Source organism: Littorina saxatilis, linkage group LG1, assembly GCF_037325665.1.
Source record: "Littorina saxatilis isolate snail1 linkage group LG1, US_GU_Lsax_2.0, whole genome shotgun sequence".
NCBI classification, from domain to species: Eukaryota; Metazoa; Mollusca; class Gastropoda; order Littorinimorpha; family Littorinidae; genus Littorina; species Littorina saxatilis.
In genome coordinates, this window is record NC_090245.1 from 94,195,397 (window position 1) to 94,208,454 (window position 13,058).

At 45.2% G+C, this 13,058-nt stretch overlaps 1 protein-coding gene and 1 non-coding gene across 3 annotated transcripts in view; one reads left to right on the plus strand and one right to left on the minus strand.

The window, feature by feature from the left end:
* LOC138946061 (uncharacterized) overlaps positions 1–13,058 on the plus strand; it is a 39,060-nt gene that overhangs the window by 5,788 nt on the left and 20,214 nt on the right. Inside the window, exon 3 of one of the 2 annotated variants that reach the window (XM_070317586.1) lies at positions 2,168–2,342. Coding sequence is in view for 1 of the 2 variants with exons in the window: in XM_070317582.1 (XP_070173683.1) it covers positions 8,327–8,519 (193 nt within the window). In the remaining variant the exon portion in view is untranslated. Of the gene's footprint in view, positions 1–2,167; positions 2,343–8,168; positions 8,520–13,058 lie in introns of those variants that run through there. The other variant, XM_070317582.1, reaches the window with a different exon arrangement.
* Positions 7,002–7,079, minus strand: Trnap-agg (transfer RNA proline (anticodon AGG)). The gene has a single exon. It is a non-coding gene; the product is annotated as a tRNA-Pro (tRNA).

Below are 13,058 nucleotides of genomic sequence, written 5' to 3' on the forward strand. Positions count from 1 at the left end.
GTGAGGGTGGGAGTAGGACAGGATGTTGGGGTTTGTGGTGTCTACGTTTAGGGTCGGGTCGCGGGGGGATGGTGGGTGAGTGTAGGAGAGGATGTTTGGGGTTTGTGGTGTGTGGTGTTTGCGGGTCGGTTCGGGAGGTGGCAGAGGGTGAGAGAAGGCTGGAAGAGAATGTTGGGGGAATATATTGTGTCTACGTTTAGGGTCGGGAAGCAGAAGAGGGGTGAGGGAGGGGTGGGAGAGGTTAATGGGTACTTTAGCAGAGCTGTAATTGAGATCTATTTTAGGCCTGTGTTTCACGTGTATTGTGGAGCTGTGTTTCAGATGTATTGTGGAGCTGTGTTTCAGATGTCTTGTAGAGTAGAGCTGTGTTTCAGATGTATTGTGGAGCTGTGTTTCAGATGTATTGTAGAGTAGAGCTGTGTTTCAGATGTATTGTGGAGCTGTGTTTCAGATGAATAGTGGAGCTGTGTTTCAGATGTATTGTGGAGCTGTGTTTCAGATGTATTGTAGAGTTGTGTTTCAGATGTATTGTAGAGTAGACCTGTGTTTCAGATGTATTGTAGAGCTGTGTTCCAGATGTATTGTAGAGCTGTGTTTCAGATGTATTGTGGAGCTGTGTTTCAGATGTATTGTGGAGCTGTATTTCAGATGTATTGTGGAGCTGTGTTCCAGATGTATTGTAGAGCTGTGTTTCAGATGTGATGCAGAGCTGTGTTTCAGATGTAGAGTAGAGCTGTGTTGTAGATGTATTGTAGAGCTGTGTTTTAGGTATATTGTATTTGTAGAGCTGTGTTCCAGATGGAGAGTAGATATGTGTTTCAGGTGTATTGTAAAGCGAGAGCTGTGTCAGATGTAGAGTAGAGCTGTGTTTTAGATGTTTTGTGGAGCTGTGTTTCAGATGTATTGTAGAGTTGTGTTTCAGATGTATTGTAGAGCTGTGTTTCAGATGTATTGTAGAGCTGTGTTTGAGATGTATTGTGGAGCTGTGTTTCAGACGTATTGTGGAGCTGTGTTTCAGATGTATTGTAGAGCTGTGTTTCAGATGTATTGTAGAGTTTTGTTTCAGATGTATTGTAGAGTTGTGTTTCATATGTATTGTAGAGCTGTGTTTCAGATGTATTGTGGAGCTGTGTTTCAGACGTATTGTGGAGCTGTGTTTCAGATGTATTGTAGAGTAGAGCTGTGTTTCAGATGTATTGTGGAGCAGTGTTTCAGATGTATTGTAGAGCTGTGTTTCAGATGTATTGTGGAGCTGTGTTTCAGACGTATTGTGGAGCTGTGTTTCAGATGTATTGTGGAGCTGTGTTTCAGATGTATTGTGGAGCTGTGTTTGAGGTGTATTGTGGAGCTGTGTTCCAGATGTATTGTAGAGCTGTGTTTCAGATGTATTGTAGAGCTGTGTTTCAGATGTAGAGTAGAGCTGTGTTTTAGATGTATTGTAGAGCTGTGTTTCAAGTGTATTGTAGAGCTGTGTTCCAGATGTAGAGTAGATATGTGTTTCAGGTGTATTGTAAAGCGAGAGCTCTGTATCAGATGTAGAGTAGAGCTGTGTTGTAGATGTATTGTAGAGCTGTGTTTTAGATGTGTTGTAGAGCTGTGTTTCAGGTGTATTGTAGAGCTGTGTTCCAGATGTAGAGTAGAGATGCGTTTCAGATGTATTGTAGAGCTAGAGCTGTGTTTAAGATGTAGAGTAGAGCTGTGTTTCAGATGTATTGTAGAACTTTGTTTCAGATGTATTGTATAGCTGTTGTTCTGATGAATCGTGGAACTGCGTTTCAGATGTATTGTAAAGCTGTGTTTCAGGCTTACCATGGAGCTGTTTCAGATGTATTGAAGAACTGCGTTTTAGACCTATTGTAAAGCTGCATCAGTTTCAAATGAACTGTAAAGCTGTGTTTTAGATGTAGAGTAGACCTGTGTTTCAGGTTTATTGTAAAGCTGAACTGGCTCTGATTAATCGTGGAACTGTGTTTTAGATTTACTGTAGAGCTGTTTTTCAGAGGTATTGCAGATATGTTTCAGACATATTTTACAGGTAAAGCTGTGTTTTACATGCATCATTCAACTGTGTTTCAGACGTATAATGGAACTGCTTTTCAGAGGTGTGTTTTAGATGTAACGTTAAGTTATTTTTCAGACGTACCATTGTGAAGTTCCCTTGTTTCAGATATATCGTGGCGCGTGTTGTGTGATTCCTGCTGCTGCAGCTGTAAATGCGGTCAGTGCTGCAATGAAACGTGCTGTGACTGCAACCGCAGGGCATGCGAGACGGTGTGTCGTCTGATTGCAAGACCCATCATCATCGCCATCGTCTGGGTCATCTTCAGTTTCATGGAGCCAAAGTACGCAAGAGAGAAGAATTTGCGGGCACGCATGTATAGCTTACACGTGCACTATTCACCCTTTTCATATTCAATACCGATTTTTGTGAGCACTAGTGAGAAAAAACAACAAGCAAAGTACCTGTAAATGTATATGTTACAGCTAATCTGTGAAACCAGGGAATACGTGTATTAACTAGGTAATACATGAATTAAATGACGGAAAAAAACATTTAATTCATGTATTACCTAAAATAGTTTAGTTAATACACGTATTCCCTGGTTTCACAGATTAACTGGAACATATACATACCTTTGCTTACACATCCACTGTTTTCTCTCTCTCTCTCTCTCACTGCTTAATCTATTACCCTCGTTAAATAAAGAATTCTCTCTCTCTCTGTCTTTCTCTCTCTCTCTGTCCTTCTCTCTGCCTGTGATACAAGATACAAGATACAAGAAATTTTATTGTCCTCATCAATACAAGGAAATTTGGCATGTGTGTGGCAAGACATAATACACTGATACATAGACATTTACAAAGCAACAACTGAAGTTCAATATCAACACACCCTTACGCACACATACCCACTACTTCAGACACACAGGCTACATGTGCCCCTCGGACGTACGCAACCCACAATTCACCCAGCCATACAACTCCACATGCACTTATTCATGCAGCACTCTAGCGCCCGGCCATGCACAACTCACACACTGGAACCCTCGTACGGCTACATATGACACCCGCACAAACATTACAGCCTCAAACATCGTACTAAATCTACAACTAACAAGCATACATCCACTATCAAACACCGAATACATCATCACACATTACATCATAACATATTGCATTATAACACACGCACAAACATTACAACATCAAACATCGTACTATAATCTACAACTAACAAACAATCATACACTATCAAACACCAAATATATCATCGTACATTAAATTACATCATACCCCCCCACCCCACCATACATTCACAATCGACACAGAATACATCATCATACATATACATTACATCATAACCCCCATACATGCGCAATCAACACATAGTACATCATCATACATTACATTACAACATAACCCCCCCCCCCCCCCCCCCCCATCATACAAAGTAAACAGACGTCAACATTCCACTCTTACCCCCCCCCCCCCCCCCCCCCCCGCCAATCACACGTCCTCTACTCTACCATCGCTCACACCTACTAAACATCACCCATAGTCCTCCAAGTCACAGTTCACAGCACTCATTGTCCTTCCGCAGTCACAGTTCACATCACCCATAGTCCTCACATCACAGTTCACATCACCCATAGTCCTCACAGTCACATTTTACAGCACTCAAGTCTATCTAGCATACTGTCACATTCACAGGGACTGGTTGTAGAGTCGTACAGCCATCGGGAGGAACGAGTCCCTCATCCGGTTCGTCCTGGCCCGCCAGCACCTCAAACGGCGTGATGACTCACGCGTGGGCTCGCACGATGCGAGCGCCTGGTGCAGAGGGTGGCGGTCGTCAGAGCGGATCATGCTCAGCTTCTTCAGCGCCACACTCGGGAATCGAGTGCTGAGAGGCTGAAGCTCAGAGCCAATGATGGAGCCTGCTCTCTTCACAATCTTCTCCAACCTTTCCATGTCGCCTTTCTTTGCACTGCTGTGGTAGCAGAGCTGGTTGAAGGAGACGACACTCTGAATAGTCGCCTGGTAGAAGAGGTGGAGGATCTGTGGGTCGACGTGGAACTGCCGCAGCTTCCTCAGGAAGAAGAGCCTCTGGTTTGCCCGCTTGCACACGGCGTCCACGTTTGGCGACCAGTCGAGCTGGTTGTCGATGATGGTGCCCAGATACTTGTAGGTATCCACCATCTCGACTGGTTCGCCCTTGATGATGATGGGGTCGACGGCGGACTTGGTTCGTCGGAAGTCCATGATGAGTTCCTTCGTCTTGCTCACGTTGAGCTCCAGGAAGTTGTCGTCGCACCACTGCACCAGCTCCTCCACTGCGTGTCTGTACGCCGATTCGTCGTTCTTCAGGATGAGACCTGACAGGGATGTGTCGTCTGCAGACTTCAGCAGCAGGTTGACAAGATCCCTGAGGCGACAGTCGGCGGTGTACAGCGTGAAGAGCGTGGGAGACAGCACGCAGCCTTGGGGGGCGCCTGTATTGGTGGCGACAGCCTCGGACAAGACTTGTCCAATACGGACCCGCTGGGTTCGCTTCGTAAGGAAGCTGAAGACCCAACTGATCAGCACTGGATTGACGTCGAACTCCAGCAGCTTCCTCATCATGAGATGAGGCTGGATGGTGTTGAAGGCGCTGCTGAAGTCGATGAACAGGACCCTGGCGTAAGAGGAGGGCTTCTCCAGGTGGGCGGAGACGTTGTGGACGAGGGTCAGGATCGCATCTTCAGTACTCCGGTTGCGGGTGTATGCAAACTGAAGAGGATCCTGATGGTCCTCTGTCTCCAACCTCAGCCTCCGAAGGACCAACTTCTCAGCGCACTTGAAGGGGATGGAGGTGAGCGCTACGGGCCTGTAGTCGTTCAATGTCAAGGGATTGGGCTTCTTGGGTACAGGAACAATGATGGAGCTCTTCCAGATTGCAGGGATGGAATGTTCGTCGAGGGACCTCTGGAAGAGCTCGCGGTAGACAGGGGCAAGGGAGTCTCCGCATTCCCGTAGAAGCCTGCCAGTGATGTTGTCTGGGCCTGCGGCACTGCGTGCCTTGACCTTCTTGAAGGTCGACCGGACTTCGTCGGTGGTGATGATGATGGGCGTGGACGGGCGGCTGAGCACCTCCTCCATGACTTTCCGTTGTTCTTCGCTGAAGTCACGCTGATCGAACCGGGCATAGAAAGTGTTCAGCTCTCCTGCCAGCTTCGCCTCATCCGTCGTCTTGAGTGGGACTTTCTTCGGCTTGTAGCCGGTGATGGTCTGGACGTCCTGCCAGTACTGCCTGGAGTTGCCCTCTCTGAAGTTATTCTCCAGCTTGGTCGCGAAGCGACGTTTGTCCTCTCTGATCTGCTTGGTAAGTTGCCGCTGGACAGCCTTCACCTCGTCGCGGTCACCGCTCTTGAACGCCTCCCCCTTCCTGTAGAGCAGCCTCTTCAAACCCGGTGTTACCCAAGGCTTGGTGTTGGGGTAGACTGTGCAGGACTTGGTCTCAAGAACAGTGTCCGCGCAGAAGGCGATGTACGCCGAGGTGACGTCGGCTGTCGCATCGAGGCTGGGATCAGAGAAGATGCTCCAGTCTGTAGACTCAAAGCAGCCGCTAAGAGCCTCTGACGAGTCACTGGTCCACTTCTTCACCTCTCTCACGATGGGCTTCTCCCGCTTCAGACGCTGTCGGTACGTGGGCACCAGCTGCACCATGTTGTGGGGGCTCCTGCCGAGGCCAGGGAGTGGCTTGGAGCTGTAGGCGCCGCGGATGTTGCCGTAGCACAGGTCGATGGTCTTGGTCTTGTGAGTCAGACACGTGACGTACTGCTTGAAGTGGGGGAGCGCTCGATTCAGCTTGCAGTGGTTGAAGTCCCCGAGCACAAGGCAAGGGGCGTCGGGGGACTGCGAAGCCAACCTGTGCACAACCTCCGCCACCTTGGAGCAGGCCACCTTCGCATCTGCCTTGGGGTGAATGTACAGTACGGTCACGAAGAGTTGGTTGAACTCCCGTGGGAGGTAGAAGGGCCGGAGGGCAACAGTTAAAAGTTCAAAAATGTCCTCACAGCAGACCTTCTCCTTGACGGTGATGTTGGTGCACCACTTGTTGCTGACAAATAAGCAGACACCGCCTCCTCTAGACTTGCCGGTGTCCTCCCGGGTGCGGTCAAGTCGAACGACAGAGAAGCCAGGTAAATCTGGGTCCCCGTCATCCTCGGTCAACCACGACTCGGAAAAGCAGAGCAAGTTGGCGTCACGGTACTCGCGTAGATGTTGCACGCTCGCCAGACACTCGTCGATCTTGTTCCTCACGGACTGGACGTTTCCGAGCACAATGGACGGTAGGGGCAGCCGGTGTCGTCGTCTACGTGCACGTAGCACGACGCCGCCGCGTCGGCCTCTTTTCCTGGGTCGCCGGACGCATCGCAGCGTGTCGGCAGCGAAGTCGGGGATAGGGGGGTTGCTGGAGGCGTGCGCGCGCAGCCTCAACAGCTCGTCGTGACTGTAGCGGGTGACATGCATGGCTGAACGAGCGGATACATGTGGGCAGGATGGAAGATGCCGCGTTCAGCTCAGCCATGCGTAAATCGGTGAACCACTCACACACGGAAGCATACACCAATCGAATCACAGACTCACCACCCAACACACAGCGAATCAGACGCATATATATTCCAGCGAATCAGACACATATTATATGAGTCTTGATGTGTGTGTGTGTGTGTGTGTGTGTGTGTCTGTGTGTCTGTCTGTCAGAGCATCTGTCTGTCTGTCTGTCTGTCTGGTTTGTTTGTTTGTTTGTTTGCTTAACGCCCAGTCCACCACGAAGGGTTATATCAGGGCGGTGCTGTTTTGACATTTAACGTGCGCCACACACAAGACAGAAGTCGCAACACAGGCTTCATGTCTCACCCAGTCACATTATTCTGACACCGGACCTAGCACTAACCCCATAATGCCAGATGCCAGGCGGAGCAGCCACCAGATTGCCAATTTTAAAGTCTTAGGTATGACCCGGCCGGGGTTCGAACCCACGACCTCCCGCTCCCTGGGCGGACGCCTTACCACTAGGCCACCGTGTTGCGGTCTGTCTGTCAGGTGTTAATCTGTATATTTTACTCCCCAGATTCGGTACCTGCATTTTTGAAAGGTCCACGTGCGCCAATGAAGGTGATAGACAGGCGTCAAAGCTGAGAATTTGGATGGCTTGTGCTATGTCTAGTCTCACTCTTCTGGTTGTGGTTGGAGGTGAATTGATTTATGAGTATCACTATTTTCTCTCTCTCTCCCTCTCCCTTTCTCTCTCTCTCTCTCTCTCTCTCTCTCTCTCTCTCTCTCTCTCTCTCTCTCTCTCTCTCTCTCTCTCTCTCTCTCTCTCTCTCTCTCTCTCTCTCTCTCTCTCTCTCTCTCTCTCTCTCTCTCTCTCTCTCTCTCTCTCTCTCGAGGTATTACACACCGGTACGACCGAACTAAGGTGCAGCGGGTTGAAAGAATACCCTATACCTCGGAGATATACCTTCACTCGGTCTCAACGACGTCACGTGACATGTTATATGGTGGAAGAGAATGCTGTCGCTTATTTTCCACCCTCAGTTCGGTAAGACTGAAACGATGCTCAGTCACGGAAAGAACTATCCAAACTTGCAAGCACAGCCGCGGTTGTCCTGTAAGTTCCCGATCCATGTTAAACCCTCATCCTCAAAAGGAAAATAAGCGACAGCATTCTCTTCCACCATATAACATGTCACGTGACGTCGTTGAGACCGAGTGAAGGTATATCTCCGAGGTATAGGGTATTCTTTCAACCCGCTGCACAACAGTAATTTAACGTTACCTTAGTTCGGTCGTACCGGTGTGCAATGGGTGCTCTCTCGCCCTCTCTCTCTCTCTCTCTCTCTCTCTCTCTCTCTCTCTCTCTCTCTCTCTCTCTCTCTCTCTCTCTCTCTCTCTCTCATTTTTTGCAAGATATTAAGATAATAGGCGAAATCTGGAAATAATTCGGGTTGGTATGGGATGTGAAAGAGTGACTCCTCTTGCTTTTAATGAGGCAAGCTGTCAATACGTGTTCCTTGCCCACGTGTTTCAGACACAACCCTCGCTTGTGACTGGCCTATACTGTCACGTGGGAAAGTTTGACTCAATACTAAAAGCAAGAATATTCAGTCTTTCACATCATATTTTAACCCGATGGAGTTATTTCTGAACATCGTCAATTCCTTCTGCGAACTTATCCGCAAATGCCTATCGCGGTGGCTAATTTTGTTGATGGAAAAGAAACTTTGGAATAAGGAACTCGACTCCTCCCCCCAAATACACACTGCATGCTTGACTGCAGATGCTTAGATTTTCATTTACATTTTCCATTAATACCACCAACAGCGAGAATAGTCCCTCACGTCTTTTTTTTTTTCTTTTTTTTTTTTACCGTCCCGCAGTCACGATGATCATCTGCAGAAGTCGTTGCCCATGCCTTCCGCAGAAGGACCTTGAAGTCTGGGGCAGAGACTCTGACTGGGGTTCTCAAAAAGGTAAGGGGAATAATTATGTCTGTCTCTTGTGCTAGTGTTTGGTAGGACATTGTGTATGTGTGTGTGTGTGTGTGTTTGTGAGTGTGTGTGTGCCGGCGTGCGTGCGTGCGTGTGTGCGTGCGTGCGTGCGTGCGTGTGTGTGTGCGTGTGTGCGCGCGTGCGTGAGTGCGTGTAAGAGAGGGGGAAATCTAGAGTTATATAGCCATAGGAATAACAAACAGAGACTTTCTAACTTTCTAACAGCCATCAAAGACAATATCGTTTATATATATCAAAAACAGTAGTGGCCCCAGCACAGATCCCTGGGGAACTCCAGCTGGTACAGTCTGTGGGGCCGACATGTGTCCTTTTACAACAACGCTCTGTAATCGATCATTTAAATAACTTCTAATCCAACGTAATAAGCGTCCTCTTATGTCAATGGCCTCTAATTTGTACAATAGGCCTTTGTGCCACACACGGTCAAAGGCTTTTGACATATCCAAAAAAATGGCTTGTGTTGGGAGTCCCTTATCAGCAGCTGTACATACATCATTGTAGGTGCAGAGTAACTGGTTTACAGTCGAGTCACCTGGTATAAAACCAGATTGCACAGGCGTTATTATGTTATTTAACTTCACAAAATTAAAGATATGGTTGTGGACACACTTTTCAAACACTTTTGAATTCCCCACACAGCTTAACAATGATATAGGTCTATAATTCAAACAAAGTATGGACTGGGTGGCCGAGTGGTAACGCACTTGCGCTCGGAAGCGAGAGGTTGCGAGTTCGACCCTGGGTCAGGGCGTTAGCAATTTTCTCCCCCCTTTCCTAACCTAGGTGGTGGGTTCAAGTGCTAGTCTTTCGGATGAGACGAAAAACCGAGGTCCCTTCGTGTACACTACATTGGGGTGTGCACGTTAAAGATCCCACGATTGACAAAAGGGTCTTTCCTGGCAAAATTGTATAGGCATAGATAAAAATGTCCACCAAAATACCCGTGTGACTTGGAATAATAGGCCGTGAAAAGTAGGATATGCGCCGAAATGGCTGCGATCTGCTGGCTGATGTGAATGCGTGATGTATTGTGTAAAAAAAATTCCATCTCACACGGCATAAATAAATCCCTGCGTCTTGAATATGTGCACGATATAAATTGCATAAAATAAAAATAAAAAAATAAATAAATCCCTGCGCTTAGAACTGTACCCACGGAATACGCGCGATATAAGCCTCATATTGATTGATTGATTGAAACAACTCATTTTGGATCCTTTTTTAAATATCGGAGTAACATGTGCATATTTCCATAACATAGGGTGTTGTCCTTCGTTCAGGCAACGATTAAACAGCGCTGTAAGCGGTTGTGAAAAAATACTGATTGCTGCTTTAAGTAGCCTATTATGTACGTGATCTGGGCCGCATGCTTTACTAATATCAAGACTTTTTATAATGTTAATCACCTCTTCGACGGACAGATTTAGCTCGCTCAATTCACAATCAAGGAAAGGAACAATCGGCAGGACATCATTTACATTATCCAGAGTGGCTTGCTGTACAAAAAGTCGTTAAAAACGTTTGCCTTTCCTTCGTTGTCATAATAAATGTTACCGTTATGCTAAATAGGTGGTATTTCATCAGAACCAATTCCTTTCTTGTCCATAAACCTTTTCACAATTTTCCACCAATCTTTTTTATTATATTTAGTCAAGTTTTGACTAAATATTTTAACATCGAGGGGGAATCGAAACGAGGGTCGTGGTGTATGTGCGTGCGTGTGTGTGTGTGTGTGTGTGTGTGTGTGTGTAGAGCGATTCAGACTAAACTACTGGACCGATCTTTATGAAATTTGACATGAGAGTTCCTGGGTATGAAATCCCCGAACGTTTTTTTCATTTTTTTGATAAATGTCTTTGATGACGTCATATCCGGCTTTTCGTGAAAGTTGAGGCGGCACTGTCACGCCCTCATTTTTCAACCAAATTGGTTGAAATTTTGGTCAAGTAATCTTCGACGAAGCCCGGGGTTTGGTATTGCATTTCAGCTTGGTGGCTTAAAAATTAATTAATGACTTTGGTCATTAAAAATCTGAAAATTGTAAAACAAAATAAAAATTTATAAAACGATCCAAATGTACGTTTATTTTATTCTCCATCATTTGCTGATTCCAAAAACATATAAATATGTTATATTCGGATTAAAAACAAGCTCTGAAAATTAAATATATAAAAATTATTATCAAAATTTTTTTTTCGAAATCAATTTAAAAACACTTTTATCTTATTCCTTGTCGGTTCCTGATTCCAAAAATATATAGATATGATATGTTTGGATTAAAAACACGCTCAGAAAGTTAAAACGAAGAGAGGTACAGAAAAGCGTTCTATCCTTCTCAGCGCAACGAATACCCCGCTCTTCTTGTCAATTCCACGGGCACTGCCTTTGCCACGGGCGGTGGAGTGACGATGCAACGAGTATACGGTCTTGCTGCGTTGCGTTGCGTTCAGTTTCATTCTGTGAGTTCGACAGCTACTTGACTAAATATTGTATTTTCGCCTTACGCGACTTGTTATATTTAGTCAAGTTTTGACTAAATATTTTAACATCGAGGGGGAATCGAAACGAGGGTCGTGGTGTATGTGCGTGTGTGTGTATGTGTGTGTGTGTAGAGCGATTCAGACTAAACTACTGGACCGATCTTTATGAAATTTGACATGAGAGTTCCTGGGTATGAAATCCCCGAACGTTTTTTTCATTTTTTTGATAAATGTCTTTGATGACGTCATATCCGGCTTTTCGTGAAAGTTGAGGCGGCACTGTCACGCCCTCATTTTTCAACCAAATTGGTTGAAATTTTGGTCAAGTAATCTTCGACGAAGCCCGGGGTTCGGTATTGCATTTCAGCTTGGTGGCTTAAAAATTAATTAATGACTTTGGTCATTAAAAATCTGAAAATTGTAAAAAATAAATAAAAATTTATAAAACGATCCAAATTTACGTTTATCTTATTTTCCATCATTTGCTGATTCCAAAAACATATAAATATGTTATATTCGGATTAAAAACAAGCTCTGAAAATTAAATATATAAAAATTATTATCAAAATTAAATTGTCCAAATCAATTTAAAAACACTTTCATCTTATTCCTTGTCGGTTCCTGATTCCAAAAACATATAGATATGATATGTTTGGATTAAAAACACGCTCAGAAAGTTAAAACAAAGAGAGGTACAGAAAAGCGTGCTATCCTTCTTAGCGCAACTACTACCCCGCTCTTCTTGTCAATTTCACTGCCTTTGCCATGAGCGGTGGACTGACGATGCTACGAGTAAACGGTCTTGCTGAAAAATGGCATTGCGTTCCGTTTCATTCTGTGAGTTCCACAGCTTGACTAAATGTAGTAATTTCGCCTTACGCGACTTCTTTATATTGTCTGAGTTACATATTTTCGAATCTATTTCATTGTAATAGTCTGTTATCCGTTCTCTTTTCTTGGCGGTTACGTAATTTCGTACCTCGCGAAATAATTGCCAATCTTCTGGCAAGTTTGTTCTCTTTGCTTTGGCATGAATCCGCTTTCGTGTATTTATGAGTGACAATGTGTCAGCGTTTATCCACGGCGCGTCTTTAGGGCTAACTGTTATCGTTCGGACAGGCATATGCTGTTTGGCGATGTTCATAAGAGTAACTGAAAAAATATCGGCGCAATCATCGATAGAGTTGCTTCCGATAATTTCATTCCAATTTACATCTGATAAATCTGCACAAAAATGTTGTACGTTTAATCTGTCATAATTATATATAGTTCTTTTAAATGGCTGCTGGGTCTTTGCTGTATTATGAATAATAACACATGGTACGCCATGGTCACTGCATATGGGTGCCAGTACGTCGACGCTCTTTACTAAATGGAGTGTTTGAGTTAAAATCAGGTCCAGACAGGTGCTACTGTTGTTCGTAATTCTGGTTGGCATGTTCACAATCTGATGCAGTTGGAATAAATGTAGAATGTCTACAAGGTGCGGTGTCGGCACGTTGAAAAAGTCGTAGTTAAAGTCGCCAAGGACAATGAACTTTTTCATGGTATCGTTCGCAAGTTGAATGCTTTCTTTAATAAGGTCCCAGTACGGTACGGTTACGTTAGGTGGGCGATAAAAGGAACCGATGAGAAGACTTTCTTGGTCGATTTTAATTTCAACCCATACAGCTTCTAAATTGTGGACAGTCAGATCTGGGCGGTGTTTATAATAGAGGTTATTCTTAACGTACATATTGCAACACCTCCATGGGGATCGTTAGGTTTATCAAGTCTAGCTGGTGGGTGAAAATTAGGTAAATGTAAAGAGCTATTTTCGTCTGTTGGCGAAAGCCAAGTTTCAGATACTGTTATTGCGTCAAACATTTGCGATTCTGGTTCTAAAAGGTAGATTTTATTTTTATACTCCTTGCATTGATGTGAACAATGCTGAGTTCCGATTTATCAGGACCTGGATTACTTTCTACATCGCCAGCTCGGAGAAGCATAATATTCTGTAATGAACCAAAATAGTGAGCAA